This window comes from Chaetomium fimeti (assembly GCF_033439085.1).
Source record: "Chaetomium fimeti strain CBS 168.71 chromosome Unknown B0H64scaffold_9, whole genome shotgun sequence".
Lineage (NCBI taxonomy): Eukaryota > Fungi > Ascomycota > Sordariomycetes > Sordariales > Chaetomiaceae > Chaetomium > Chaetomium fimeti.
The window spans coordinates 552,394-566,350 of NW_026944337.1; the positions used below are offsets into that span (position 1 = coordinate 552,394).

The following is a 13,957-nucleotide window of genomic DNA, read 5'->3' on the forward strand; positions in this document are numbered from 1 at the left end:
CCCATCTTGTTCGTCTTGAGTAACTACGTCAAGTGTTAGTGGTGTCAGGGTTTTCAAGGCCGGCGTGAAACAGTGTTGGGGAGCGGTTTCGGCGCGTAAACCCAGTAGCATTGGGTGGTGGTTGGGACGACACTGAAGCATTAACCTCTCAAAATAGGTACAGGCGTTTCCAGCTTTTTATACCGCATCCCGCAATGTGAAAGCCCCCGACACTATCGCACCGTCTACTTACCTACCTAGGTATGTAGGTACCTAGGTAGCTAACTTCATCTACCCACTTATATTACCGCTTTACTGACACTATAAATCCGCACCCAGCTCTCTCCACAGCTCCTCAAACCTCCCCCCGCCGACCATCCCAGTACAAACCTTCTTCTCCACCATGTCTAGTGGCCGTGCCCAAGCCCTCGACTTTGCCGCTGCCACACTCCTCCGTAACCTCCCGACGAACCACGCCCTCGTCTCGGAGCCCGGGCGAGCAGCGATGGCGCCTAGCATCATCGGACACGAAACCATCTCGGTGAAGGAACATGGCCTGAAGGGGAACCGGCATATTGCTTGCCGGAGCTCGCCCGCGAGCTGTGTCAGCCCGCCAGGGGTGAGCTGATTCTCCCAGCACAGCCAGAGGAGGATCTCGGCGGAGAGGGACGTGGCGACGACGTAGGGGTTTTCTGGGACTGAGCGGCGGAGCTCTCGCGCTTCGTGGAGAAGGTGCGCCCACTTTTGGTCGATTTCGTTCTTGAAGGGAGATCTTTCGTGGTGGTAAGCTGTGATCAAGTCGCGAAGGTGCAAGAGATGCTGGGTCATATCCGCAACCTTTGTGATGGCGGGGATGCCGTACGGCTGGACTGCATCTAGTAGTCGCTTATCGCAGCACAGAGGGAAGCCGAACACGGCGTTGATCGCATCGCTGGTTACCGCGTCAGCACACGGTATATTTGGAATCGGAACGGTGCGGCATACAAGATGATCATGTTACTAAACCAGACTGGCAAATCAGTTTGACCTCGCTGCGCTCTTGCGGTAATGAGCTGAGCCAGACCACCAATGTGAACGTGCCAGGCTTCATCGTCCAGACCGAATCGCTCCCCGACGGCCATATGCAGAACCGCTGCCATCACGGCGTCTGTGAGGGCCTGCTCCGTCGCGATGCGATTCATGATGATGCTCAAGGCGGAGGAAGAGCAGGCCAAAGCCTCCTTCTGATACGCTGCATTGGGCGACCAGATCCGGAAACCGATGGACAGAGAAACTTGGGCGAGTGCCGCCTCTGAGACGAGCAGCTGCAGCCACGCTCCCTCTTGGGAGCTAGCGGGGTAGGTCTCTCCGTGAAGAAAGAAGTGTGACCAGAAGTCGGACACTGACAGGCACCGTATCAGTCACTGTTAATCCGGCTCTTGGGAGAAGGGCTATCCTTACGGAACTTCTCCCCGCCAATCGAATATTTCTGCGTCTTCAAAACTGGGGGTTCAAGTCTGTCTTCGGTGTGGCATAGCTCATGCTCCGCCCTCTGGAGCTCTGCCCTTCGCCGTCGTCGTTTTGCAAAGTTGCTTCGGGTTACATGGCCTCGCATGAGCTTTGTATCGGCTCTCGACAGGCCTGGCCTTCCTGTGGTGGTCACAAAGACCAAATCCGTCGTGCTCATGATTTGACGACTTTGCCCTGGTGCTGGAGATTGTTCTGTTTCCATGTCGAGAGCGGTGATGGCCTGGGCACGAACAGTTCAACTGCTCCTTCTGGAAAATGAGATTGGGGAGTCCGGATGACGTGGGACTGGGTTTGTCATCCCACACCGTCTGTACAGTGGAGACTGCATGCAGGGCGGAAGGATTCCAAGACCAGACCTTACCGAAATAGGAAAACAAGATTCGGTCGTTGTTGACTTCGGCTCTCCAGCATGCCTGTTCTCCGAACCCTGAGATAGTCATCGACACAACGAGGACCCCACTCTCAGCTAATTCAAGCATTCACGTCGGATAGGTAGAAAATATGTCCCATTCTCACCAGGTACCACGGTAACACATTCACAGTAAAGCGCCTACCCCATCTCACGAGCGTTGTCACCCTGATGGCTCCCATTAGATGCAACCCGTAACTGTGAAATATCCCTATATATTCTCGCCCCCTCACGGGAACATGTCTCTCAAATCTGTGCCCCCGTAGCATTCAAAGCCTTCCCACCTCACATTTCGCATCCCATCCAAACCTCGTGGCTCACAACCGATACCCTGAAACCTACAGCAATGGCACGACAGTGGATTCTCGACAGCCAGGAAGGCTTTGAAGCCTCGTTGAAGTTTAAAGAGGGTGTCCCAATCCCCGGTCAGGCCGACCTACCCGCCAACGGAGCCCTCGTCAAGCTATTTGCGGCCAGTCTGAACTACCGCGAGTTGATGATCGCCGACCCTACGGTAAGGAGCAAGCCCTTCTCGGACGACATGAACAAGACCAGCGCTAACAACCTACCTTCCAGAGTCCCATCGGACCAATCAACACCCCCCTCATACCGGGCTGCGATGGCGCCGGCGTGGTCCTCGCCGTGGGATCCTCGGTGCGCGACTTCCGCGTCGGAGACAAAGTCATCACCTACCCCGCCCCGGCCGTCCCAGAGGCCCAAGACGGCGACGACAGCGCCGCACCCGGCCTCCCCGACGCGTCGCTCATGCTAGGTCAAGGCATCGACGGGACGCTGCGCTCGGTCGGCGTGTTCACGGAGAAGGCCCTGGTCCACGCGCCGGCATCGCTCGGCTGGACGCTGGCCGCCTCGCTTCCGTGCAACTGGGCCACGGCTTGGAACGTCCTCTTCGGGCTCGGAGGGAAGAAGGCCGGCCCGGGGACGTGGGTCCTCGTCGGTGGGAGCGGCGGGTTGAGCGTCGCGGCGCTGCAGCTTGCCGTCGCGGCTGGGGCTACCGTGGTGGCGACTACGAGCAGCGAGGAGAAGGAGGCACGCCTGCGGACGCTGGGAGCGGCGCATACGGTTAACTACCTCCGGGAACCTAAAGAGTGGGCCGCGAAAGCGAGGGATCTAACTCCAAGCGGGAGGGGATTTGACATTGTTGTTGATGTTGGCGGTGACGAAACCCTTCTCCATAGCTTGTCGGCTGTACGACTTGACGGTGTCGTTGCACTTGTTGGGCTGCTCGGGAACAAGGACGCGCCATCTGTCCCGTTGGTCGATGTCTTCCAGCATGGATGCATCGTACGCAGTCTGATCCTGGGCAGCCGCGAGCAGCTCCGGCAGGTTGTTCAGTTCGTTGATGAGAGGAAGATCACGCCGGCTATTGATGATAAGGTGTTTGAGCTAGCTGAGACTAAGGACGCTTATCGGTTCTTGAGCGAGAAGAGGCATTTTGCTAAGGTGGTTATTCGAATCGACCATTAGCTGGATTAAGGGGTTCAGGCGAGCTTAAGGTAGTCATTGTCACAAACCAACCACAAAGTTGCTGGCGTTGCTTCATTCATCAGTCTCTGTGGAGGGAGGCAATCTGGCAATGTGGTGATGTTGTCTGTCTAAACTACCAACGGTGGTCACACGGCATCACTCTCAACAAGGTTGTCTGCGATATCTCCGCACTAGAGTTTGCTTGTAGCCTCTCCGACGTGGCCGTTTCGCGGGTAAAGACACTCGGCGGGCTAATGTTTGAGAAGCCCTTCGACCGCAGCAGGGTATATCGCGGGACACTATCCCAAGCTGTGAGGGTAAAGTTGTTCGATCACGATAACAGGCATTGAACTATTGGTGTTGATGCTGTGGCGAGGGAGGATCCCTCAGAGGAGTCTAATTAGTACCTAGGTAGGTATATAGTTCGCGAGGATCCTTAATCACTGTCCTACTCCTCCCGATCTCGCTTTCCGTGTATTTTCATCTTTGATTGTTTGCATATTATTCTCAGCTCGAGTACGCCCGCGAGATTGGTTTTCCCTCGGTCCTTCGGTTGGTGCTGCTGCATGGCGTAGCTTGCTTACGGAAGACGATAGCCGCCACAGTAACATAACCCAGATTAGGCAGCTGTGTCGTGCAAACGCCTGGACGTCTTGGCGTGCGCGCGCGTGTGGCACACCGCCGCTAATTTTTGTAGGCGTGTACCTAGGTGGTAAGAATCCGTAGACGGCGCCATCAAACGCCTACAACAGGCTATAATTAAAGTAATTCGTATTACTGTAGCGATTAATCTTAATCTTTTTATTGTTGTATCTGTTTTTTTGGATGGAAATTAGCGGGTCTGTACGTATGTCTCTAAAATCTATCTTTAAACGGCCCGGCCAGCTCTCTAGAGCTATCCTATAACTTCGTTATCTACTTTGTTATACTATTCGGTTCGAGATACCTACTATAAGGTGTTTAAAATATACCTGGGCTAATACGGTTAGTAATGCTGTGGATCTAGTATCTTCTGGTATTGAGGTAGGTAGTGAGTTAACTGCTGTCCTAGTATATAAGATGATTTGAATTATATTAAAGAAGACTGCTAATACCCCCCTATTAACTATATCCGAATCTATTAACTTGACCGAATCGTAACCTACGAATGTACAGCCGAAACGGATATAGGTATTAACGTAGAAAGCGTTACCTATAAAGCTAGCTATAAAGAGGCCCTCTGCTATAAGGAAGACTGTACCTATAAAGAAGGCTATAAAGAGAGCCTCCTCTATAAAGAAGACTGTATCTATAAAGAAAGCCCTCTGGAGTGTTATTTAAAAGTTAACCGAGATACTGTCTGAAATACCAGAGTTGGAATATAATATAGAAGAGCTGTGTTTGCCGGTATAGGTATAATAAAGTTAACCTTAGATTATTATTTAGGGTTTGACTATAATCCTAGAGTTATAGTTTAGAATTAGGAATATATTTAATGATCCTTTTAATGATAATGATAATAATAATAAAGTTGTTTTTACTAGTATATAGTTAAAACCGGTTAATCTACTTTAGCTGATAGCTAGAGTAATATCTAAACGGCTGTTAAACCGAACGAATGAACCTTTATCTCTCCTAATATCGATTTTCATTAAGGTTTAGTATAATATTAAATAGTTCTATAACTAATATCTTTTAACCTTTAAAACCCTTCTACTAGTACCTTTACAATATTTATATTAATAAGTAATTAGGGTTAAAATAATAGATATTAAGTTTATCGAACTATTTAATAGTTTTAATCTTAAATATACTGTTTAGTTTAATTATATAAATCTAATAGAAGATATCTAGCTTCTAGTATAGAAGGCTAGATTAGAAGGTTTAGTTATCTATATTATTTATAAAGTTTACCTTAATAAAGTAGCTAGTCTATATAAGTATAGGGATATTGCAATATTTAATATAGTACTTCGGTTACCTTTATCTATTAGCTGTATTAACTTTGACTTATTTATAAGCTAGATGATAGAGGTTGGAGGTACTGAGTTTGAGCTAACTTTGGAGTTCGAATTTGAGTTTAAGGCGTTATCTAACAACGATGATCTAGTTGTTACCTCTATACCTATACCGATCTGGGGCTTCTCAATGCTAGTTTAACCCGCCTCCCGAACCTCTAGGTCCTGATCCGGGGGGGCGGGTATGTAGCTATATAGAGCCGTATCTCTACCTAGAGCTGTATCTATAGTACCAACGTCCAATCAAAATACCCTAAAGACACCTTCGGTATATAAGTCTACTAGTAATATAATACTAGCCGAGTTATTTATATACTACTAAAGCGATGTTACCTAGAGCTATATCAATAGGGTTCTATATCTATCTATTATATTCGAGGCGCTTTATTACCGATAGAAATGTAATCTCAGTTTAAAGTATAAGAACTTTTAAAATAGTGTACTAGCTACTTGGTATTAGTACGATTAAGGTGATAAAAACCATCTCCTATTTATAAATTAAAACCTCCTTATATAGGTAATAGCGATCTAGGGTGGGAAGACTATAAAGGATAACCTACCTACTTACTTCTATAAGAAATAGTATAATAAGGTAGATAAATAATAATAATAATAAACTACTAAATAAAGTAGTAGCTAGCTATAGCCTATCTTTAGAAGGATTCTATATAGTATATATTATTAGTTAATACTAACGTTCTATATTAATATTAACAATAATAGTAACAATTCTACCCCCTCTGCTAGGCCGGTCTAAGGCACCTATAATCTATCTTACCTACCTCTATCAACAGCTACTATTACCGAACTATCGCTACTGTAGTAGCTATTGAATATCTTAATTTCCTCCTACCTGGACCGCTAGAGCGGAATACTTAATATCCCTATTCGATCTTTATTACTATTAGCCCTCTCTATAAGTAAAACAACGGCCAAACTAATCAATAAATTCACTTACTAATTTATACGTTAACATTTAATAGGTGCCTATAATGAATAAGTGTATATAGCATTAAGCGCTATTAAACGTTGTTTAATTAACGAGGGCTATAGTTTACTAGTGTTGAAGGTGCTGCTAAAGGTGTTTTTTAATGACTGCGGTCTACCGGGCTTCTTGGTAGTACTATTGAGAGGGTTAGTTAAGACCTTCTTAAAGGAAGAAGTTGAATTAGCTTCTTTTAACGAGGGTGAGTATCAATAGGATCAACCAGTTCAGCCCTCTTTAACTTTATTATCTCTAAGTCATCTATTTAACCTAGATATACTACTTAATATATATTACTCCCTTTATTTAATCCTATATAGCTAACTATACGGCTATCTAGATACCCCCCTATCTAATCCAACTAATATACTTCTAAGTAACTTCTTCCTTTCTAATAATAATGATAGTATTAATAAAGATAGTATTAACAACGAATATCTCAAAGATAAGATCTTAACAGTATCTAAAGCTTCTAAATTATAGATTAATAGTTTAGAAGGAGGGTAATAAGTTTAATAAGAGGGTCTACGATTTAATATACAATTAGAGATATAGATTTCTCAATTTACTATACTTAAACTACTATATATATTTCGTTCAGCTCCCGCAGCTGTTTAGTATATAGTTTAATATAATTAATAAGACTATCTCCAATCTAACTACTCTCTCTGAACGCTAGTAAAGCTATTCGGTAATATCTGTATAGTATACCTGTCACGGCGTGCACAAATGAACTTAGGACGAGCCTGAAGGTTGTACCCAATAACGAAAATACAACTAAAAGTAAAGAACTAAACTAAGTGCGGTTCCAGGGGAGAAACAGCGGCCTTTTATAGACGAGGGGACGGTCGGTTCCGGTCGGTCGCTGTTGCTGTTGCTTTCACAGGTTCCTGGATAGTTCCCAGATACAGAGCCCCTGTATCTAATCAACAAGGGACCTGTCTTGGTATTCAGTGAATGAAAGTGGATGCTTCAGAACCAAGCGTGCTGATTGGCGGATGTGTCGAGAGTGGATGCGCCAAAGGTGGATCCCCCGGTGCCGAGGGTGGGGCAGTGTATAAGTGGCTCATTACGTAACCAACCTTGTTGTGACTGCGCCGGGCCGTCACACTACCCCCCCCCAAAGAAAAGAGAGTCGTGTCCTCATGACTTGTACCTTCTTCGTGATCGTGTCGGTCCTTCCTTTGCCTGTGACTCCGGAAAGTCGTCTTCCGGGTGGTCTTCTTCATCTAGTTCCTCGAGGTGTGCCTTTTCCCATTGTGTTAGTCGTTTGGGAGGGCCTGCTGCCTCTGGGAACTCCTCGTGGAACTTCCGAACCACCGCTGGGGCGTTCTTAAAGTTTCTTGCTGGGTACCAGACCGGGTCGTCGTCAAAGGCGATCCATTTGGCCAGGTACTCCAGTTTCCCCCTTGTCAGTCGAGAGCCCATCAGTTTCTCTACTTGGTATTCCAGCTCCCCATCGATTTCCTCTGGTGGTAACGGGGTAGGGACTTGCCCCGGGAGCGGGTCGCTCGGAGCCTTCCTCAGTTTGTCGGGCGAGAAGACCGGGTGCATCTTCCAGGTGTCGGGCAGGTCTAGGAGATAGGAAGCTCCCTTCTTAGCTAAGATCTTAAACGGCCCTGAGACCGGAAAGTCCAGCTTGTCGCTCGGTCGATTCGTTTGCCAGTTTCCCTTCGTAACCATGACGTAGTCACCTGTCTTGAAGTCTTCCGGGCGTCTGTGCTTGTCAGCCTGTTTTTTCTGGGTGGCTTGGGCCTTTTCGAGGTGCTCTTTCGCTAGGAGGACGGCCTCCTGGATCCTGGAGGTCATCTTCACTGCGTCCTCTCTGCTGAGTGTTTCCGCTTCCGAAAGGGACTGTTGGGAACGGGCTTCCCAGTCGAATGACATTCGTGGTTGGTATCCGGTTTCCACTTCGAAGGGAGAAAGCCCTATAGACTCGTGCGGGAGGATGGCCTGGGCGAAGTCCATTGCAGGCAGGAGCTCGGCCCAGTTGTCCTGGTAGTGGTTGACAAAGGGCCTCAATCGCTGGTCGAGGTACTGGTTCATGATTTCGGTCTGTCCATCAGTCTGTGGGTGCTCGGAAGAGGAGAGCTTGATCTTGACTCCTAGCATTCGGCAGAACTCGTCCCAGAAGTGGGAGATGAATTGCGGGCCTCGGTCCGAGACCACCGAATCTGGAACCCCGTGGTTTCTCCAAACGTACTTGTAGTACATGCCTGCCATCTCTTTAGCGGTGGTTGTCTTGTAGCAGGGTAGGGAATAGGCTCTTTTGGTCAGTCGGTCTACTACCACAAAGACTTGGTCGTAGCCCTGCTTGTCTTCGGGCATGCTGTGAAAGTCCATCGTAACGTGCTGCCAGGGTCGGTTCGGGATGTCTAGGGGCTTCAGGAGCCCGGGTGTCTTGTCGCGCGGCTTGTGTGATCTCCTGCAGGTGAGGCAGTTGCGGACGAAAGTATCGATGTCCGAGAACATCTTTGGCCAGTAGTACCGTTGCCGAACGAGGGTCCGCATCTTGTTTCGGCCTGGGTGAGCAGTAGGGAGCTGCTCGTGGATCTCGGCCAACAGGTGGGTACGCAGGTTGTCCTCTCCTGCTACTACCAACCTTCCTCCCTTCAGGAGGAGTCCTTCTTGAATGGTCCAGTCAGTGTCATTGCCGGGCTTGCTTGCCATCTCTCGGAACGACTCGAGGCTCTCGGCTCCTCGATTCGCTTGCAGGATTTTGTCGATGAGGTCTACCCCCTGGGGACGTCCTTCAACGTCGTCGGTGTCGATGCTCCAGATCTTGCAGGCTTGGACGCTGATCGGAGGCTCCTGCGTGTTCAGGAGGTCTTGTTCTTGCTCGCTGATCTCCTGAAACTCTTTCAACACCTGTGGGTCTAACTTGTGAGCCGGCAAAAGGGTCTGTGTTCGGTAAGCGGCTTGGATCGCCTTCTGGGTGGTAAGGTCCTCCGTCTTCCTGGAAAGGCCGTCCGCTGCCGCGTTCATCTTGCCGGGCCGGTACTTGATCTCGAAGTTTAGGGGTGCTAGAAACTCCGACCAACCTGCTTGCCGGGCGTTTAGTAATCTTTTGGTCATAAAGTATTGGAGGGCGTGGTGGTCTGTCAAGACCTCGAACTTCTTCTGGATGCCCAGGAGCAGGGGATACCATTCCTCGCAGGCACGGACAATAGCGAGGAGTTCCTTGTCGTGGATGGGATAGTTGCCTTCCGGGCCGTTCATTGTCTTGGAGAAGTAGCAAACAGGTCTCCAAAGCTCGTCAACCTTCTGGGAGAGAACTCCCGCGATGACCCCGTCGGATGCGTCTGTCTCCAGGCGGGTCTCGCGCTCGATCTGGTAGTGGACAAGGAGTGGGGTCGTGGTCAGAGCCTTCTTCAGGTGGTCAAAGGCTTCCTGACAATCGTCGGTCCACTGGAAAGCTCGATCCTTCATTGTCAGCTTCTGTAGGGGTCTCGCAATGTTGCCGTATCGTTCCACAAAGCGGCGATAGAAGTTGCAGAACCCGAGGAAGGCCTGAACTCCTTTCACCGTCGCTGGGGTCTGCCAAGAGGTCACGGCTTCGATCTTCTGGGGGTCAACTCGGATGCCGTCGGTTCCCACGATGAATCCCAAAAACTTAGTCTCGGTGGTGTGAAATTCACACTTCTTGAGGTCTGCTTGTAGGCCAGCTCCTCGGAGCTTCTGGAGTACCTTTTTGACATGCTCCTGATGTTCTTCTTCGTTGTCCGAGTAGATGATGAGGTCGTCGATGTAAGCCGTCAGGAAATGGTCTAGAAACTCGAACACCTGTGAGTTGATAAAGCTCTGGAAGGTTGCCGGGCCGTTGCACAACCCAAACGGCATCACCTTATATTTGTACTGCCCGTAGCGGGTGCGGAAGGTGGTTAAGTCTTCGCTCTCTGGGTCCATTCGGATGCGGTGGAACGCCTGTCGGATGTCTAGCTTGGTGAAGATCTTGGCCTTTCCCAGCTGTCTCAGGGTATCGTCAATTAGCGGGAGGGGGTACCGATTCTTGGTTGTCAGCGCGTTCAGCTTCCGATAGTCCACACAAACCCTCCATGACCCGTCAGATTTCAATGCAAACAGTACCGGGGAGGCGAAGGGAGCCGAGGAGGGCTCGATGAATCCGCGCTCCAAGCAGTCTTTTAGATAGGCCTTCAGGGCTTCCAGCTGGGTCAGGGTGTGCCCGTACAGTGGACTGGTTGTCAAGCCCTGTTTGCTTTCCACCTCGATCTTGTGGTCCGCTTCTCGGTGTGGTGGTAGGTTGTCTGATTCCTTCTTCGAGAACACGTCGGCGTATTCTTCCAGGTAGGGATGCTTGCTTGCTGCCGCCTCCATCGCCCTCTGTGTATCTTCGTCTTCTCCCTCGAGGAGCCTTTTCTTGTGATCGATCACCTTCTGAATGGAGTTGATAGAGCTGATTCCCACTGATACGAAGCTGTGTTGGTGCCCCGGGTTCCTCTTCAGCATCGTAGACATGGCTACAGCGCTGATCATTACTGCGCGGGCAGCGGTCTCAAGGCCTTTCGTGTCTTCGTATTGGCTCCATTCCCACTGGAGCCCTTCTGCAACCGTTCGTTCCTTAGGGGGGTCAGCGCTGTAAGGTTCCCGCAGCGCCTTTGCCATCTTTTGTTCGTGCTTGTAATGGTGGTCCGTGCTTGTCGCTTTCTGCGCCCCCTTATGTCCTCCCCGACCAGGGTGCAGTGGGTCGCACGGGCCGGCGGGCTCGGTGCAGGGTAGCTGCTCGGTGCGGGGTAGGTCCAGGGTAGGCGGATCGGGTTTTTTCCTTTTCAAGAGGCTCAGGGTCCGCTGTTCCTGTTGTCGGCGGTCCTGTTTCTCGATCGCGCCGTCGCGCCGCTGCATATCCTGCTGGTGTGCCGGGTCGACAGGCTGCGCACGCAGTTTTTCGTAGGGAATCTCGATTACCCGGTGGTGGGTGTCACGTGACCTTTCGGGTGGCCAGACGAGTCGTCGGTGCCTTGCATCGGGAAGCACGCCGTGGATCGCCAGCCAAATTCGGCCCAGGATCATCTGCTGGCTTGGTCCGAGAGGGGTTTCGAGGATGGGCGCCGAGTATTCCATTCGGCCGTCAACCCAGAGGTTCGAGACCAGTGCTGAGGTGATCGGGGTGCCGGGGCGTCCGTGGTAGTCGGTTACGGGGATCGACCGCCCGAGGGGGACGCGGATGAGGTTTAGTTTCTTTATTATCTCGGTGGACACTGAGGGATCGATCGCGGTATAGAGGTCTGCTCCTGTATCAACCAACGCAGTTAAGGTAACTCCAATTCCATTGCTAGTTAGGGTGCAGGGGACGGTGAGGCTGTCCCCGCCTATCAGTTTCTGGAGGTCTACCTTGATTGTCGATAGTCGTACATCAAATCGCCCTGGTAGGGAGGCTTGTCCCAGGGCAGCTAGTTTTCCGCCTCTGGGGCCGGAGGAGTAGTCGGAGTAGGTGCTGCAGCGGGTGTCGGAGCTGTGGTGGGAGCTCCCGTACCGAGGCGCCGGATCTCTGCTGCCATTCGCTTCGTGCAGTCCCTGGACGAGTGGCCGACTTCCTTACAGTAGAAGCATTTGTTTTCGGCCATCAGCTGGTTCTTCTCCTCCTGGCTGAGGCGTGGAGTGGCGCCTCTGCCTCCAGCAGGGGCTGGGGTGCCTGAACCTTGTCGAGCCGGGGTGCCACCGCGAGCAGGAGCACCAGAGCCTGCTCTTGTGCCGCTAGTAGAAACCTTCTCCTTCTTCTTTGGGCGAGCGAAGTCTTGTTGCTCGTGTAGGAGGGCCATCTCCGCACCGAGATGCCGGAAGGCCTCGAAGTCGATCCCGGAGTTGATGTAATCCCGGGCGAGAGCGGTCTGCAGCTTGTAAGTTAGCCGCCGGTTAAACTCCTTCTTCCATTTTGACTTCGGCTCCTTGGCTTGAGTCGCGTAGAGGATGAACTTCGAAGCAAAGTCCTGGTACTTGTCGCTGCCAGACATCGTCAGTTGCTCCAGGCTCTGTTCGGCCTTCTGGATCTCCATTGTGTCCTTGAAGGTATCCTCCAGGTACTCAAAGACTTCTTGAACAGTGGTAAAACGGTCCTCGTTCGTCTCATCGATATAGGTCTGGAGGTGCTGGAGTGCTGTGCCCTTGACCAAGCCAGTGACGTAGGCGAATCGATGGTCTTCGGTAGGGAACCAGTCGGCGTTTCCGGAGAGCTTCCGGTTCATCTGGCCCCTCCAAACCCTAAGTGTCAGGTCGTCGTCCATCGTCAGAGGGTCCGGGTCCTTGATCTTTGCGCTCCGGTGCCGGGAGCCTTGAGTGTTGTGGTCGTCGTCTTCCACGCTGGCCTGGGGGTGATTCGGGTCGCTGCGTTGAGCTAGCTTCGACCGGAGCCCTCGGGCCTCCCTGCTAGCCGCAATTGCCTCCTCCTGGGCCTCGGCCAGCAGGGAGTTCAAGTGGTCGCGGGCCTCGATGAGGTCCAGGATCTGCTGTTCCTTTGCCGCGTCGGGGTTAGCCTCCAGCTCTCGAACCCGCTGTAAGGTCTGTCGGAACAGGAGCTGGTTATCGATCGATACCCGGTGGAGAGTCTGGGAAAGAGAGATCGCTGCATCCCGCTGTGCGAAGAGCCTATGGATTAGCAAGAGAGTACGGCCTAGGTCCAAGCGGACCCAGTGCTGGTTGATCTCGTCGAGTTCTCCGTCTGAATCGCAGAGCTGGAGAGGGGTCTGGTTAAGGAGGTTATCAGTCCTCTTAGCAAATTCCTTAACGATGTCCTCGCCTTCAAGGTCCTTCTGTGCGAGTCGGTTATAGAGGTCCGGGAGAGGGTAGCTGCCTATATGCCCGTCGACGTGGGCCATCGAATGCCTGCTGCTGAGAGTTAAACCAATCTGCCGGAAGAAAGCAATGGTGTCCGACTCATCGTCGGTTCGGTTATAGTTTCCCTCGAGGGGTTTAACCCGCTCCCGGACTACTGCCAGGGGGTTGCTGTCTGGATGCTCCTCGGAGCCGTTATCCTCAGGGTGCTTCCCCTTTGGATCCTTTGATGGGACTGCCATAGTCGAGTGTGCCTGAATAGGTCTTCTGTTGTGTTGCCCCGCGGGTCTTCTGTCGAGATCTTGATGGATGTTCTGTCGCCGTCGCCGGCCGGTGAAGTGACTTTTAGTTGTAGTGTCACGGCGTGCACAAATGAACTTAGGACGAGCCTGAAGGTTGTACCCAATAACGAAAATACAACTAAAAGTAAAGAACTAAACTAAGTGCGGTTCCAGGGGAGAAACAGCGGCCTTTTATAGACGAGGGGACGGTCGGTTCCGGTCGGTCGCTGTTGCTGTTGCTTTCACAGGTTCCTGGATAGTTCCCAGATACAGAGCCCCTGTATCTAATCAACAAGGGACCTGTCTTGGTATTCAGTGAATGAAAGTGGATGCTTCAGAACCAAGCGTGCTGATTGGCGGATGTGTCGAGAGTGGATGCGCCAAAGGTGGATCCCCCGGTGCCGAGGGTGGGGCAGTGTATAAGTGGCTCATTACGTAACCAACCTTGTTGTGACTGCGCCGGGCCGTCACAATACCCTCCCTACTACCTACTTTATTAACTATTTAATAGAGGAACTTCTTAAAC

General features: G+C 50.9%; 3 protein-coding genes across 3 annotated transcripts; 2 read left to right on the top strand and 1 right to left on the bottom strand.

Annotated features, from left to right (window-relative positions):
• Positions 1-300: 300 nt before the first annotated feature.
• B0H64DRAFT_330349 (uncharacterized protein) lies at positions 301-1,645 on the bottom strand (the record flags this gene model as incomplete). Its single annotated transcript, XM_062800933.1, has 3 exons — positions 301-910; positions 964-1,360; positions 1,384-1,645. The coding sequence occupies 3 exons, from the start codon at positions 1,643-1,645 to the stop codon at positions 301-303; spliced, it is 1,269 nt and encodes a 422-aa protein (XP_062655091.1).
• A 43-nt stretch (positions 1,646-1,688) lies between these two features.
• B0H64DRAFT_427121 (putative alcohol dehydrogenase) lies at positions 1,689-3,382 on the top strand (the record flags this gene model as incomplete). Its single annotated transcript, XM_062805767.1, has 3 exons — positions 1,689-1,700; positions 2,256-2,411; positions 2,474-3,382. The coding sequence occupies 3 exons, from the start codon at positions 1,689-1,691 to the stop codon at positions 3,380-3,382; spliced, it is 1,077 nt and encodes a 358-aa protein (XP_062655092.1).
• A 146-nt stretch (positions 3,383-3,528) lies between these two features.
• Positions 3,529-3,726, top strand: B0H64DRAFT_296034 (uncharacterized protein; the record flags this gene model as incomplete). The annotated part of the gene is made up of 1 exon (XM_062800077.1): positions 3,529-3,726. A coding segment is annotated over one exon (198 nt), but the record flags the coding sequence as incomplete, so codon positions are not given.
• Positions 3,727-13,957: the final 10,231 nt, after the last annotated feature.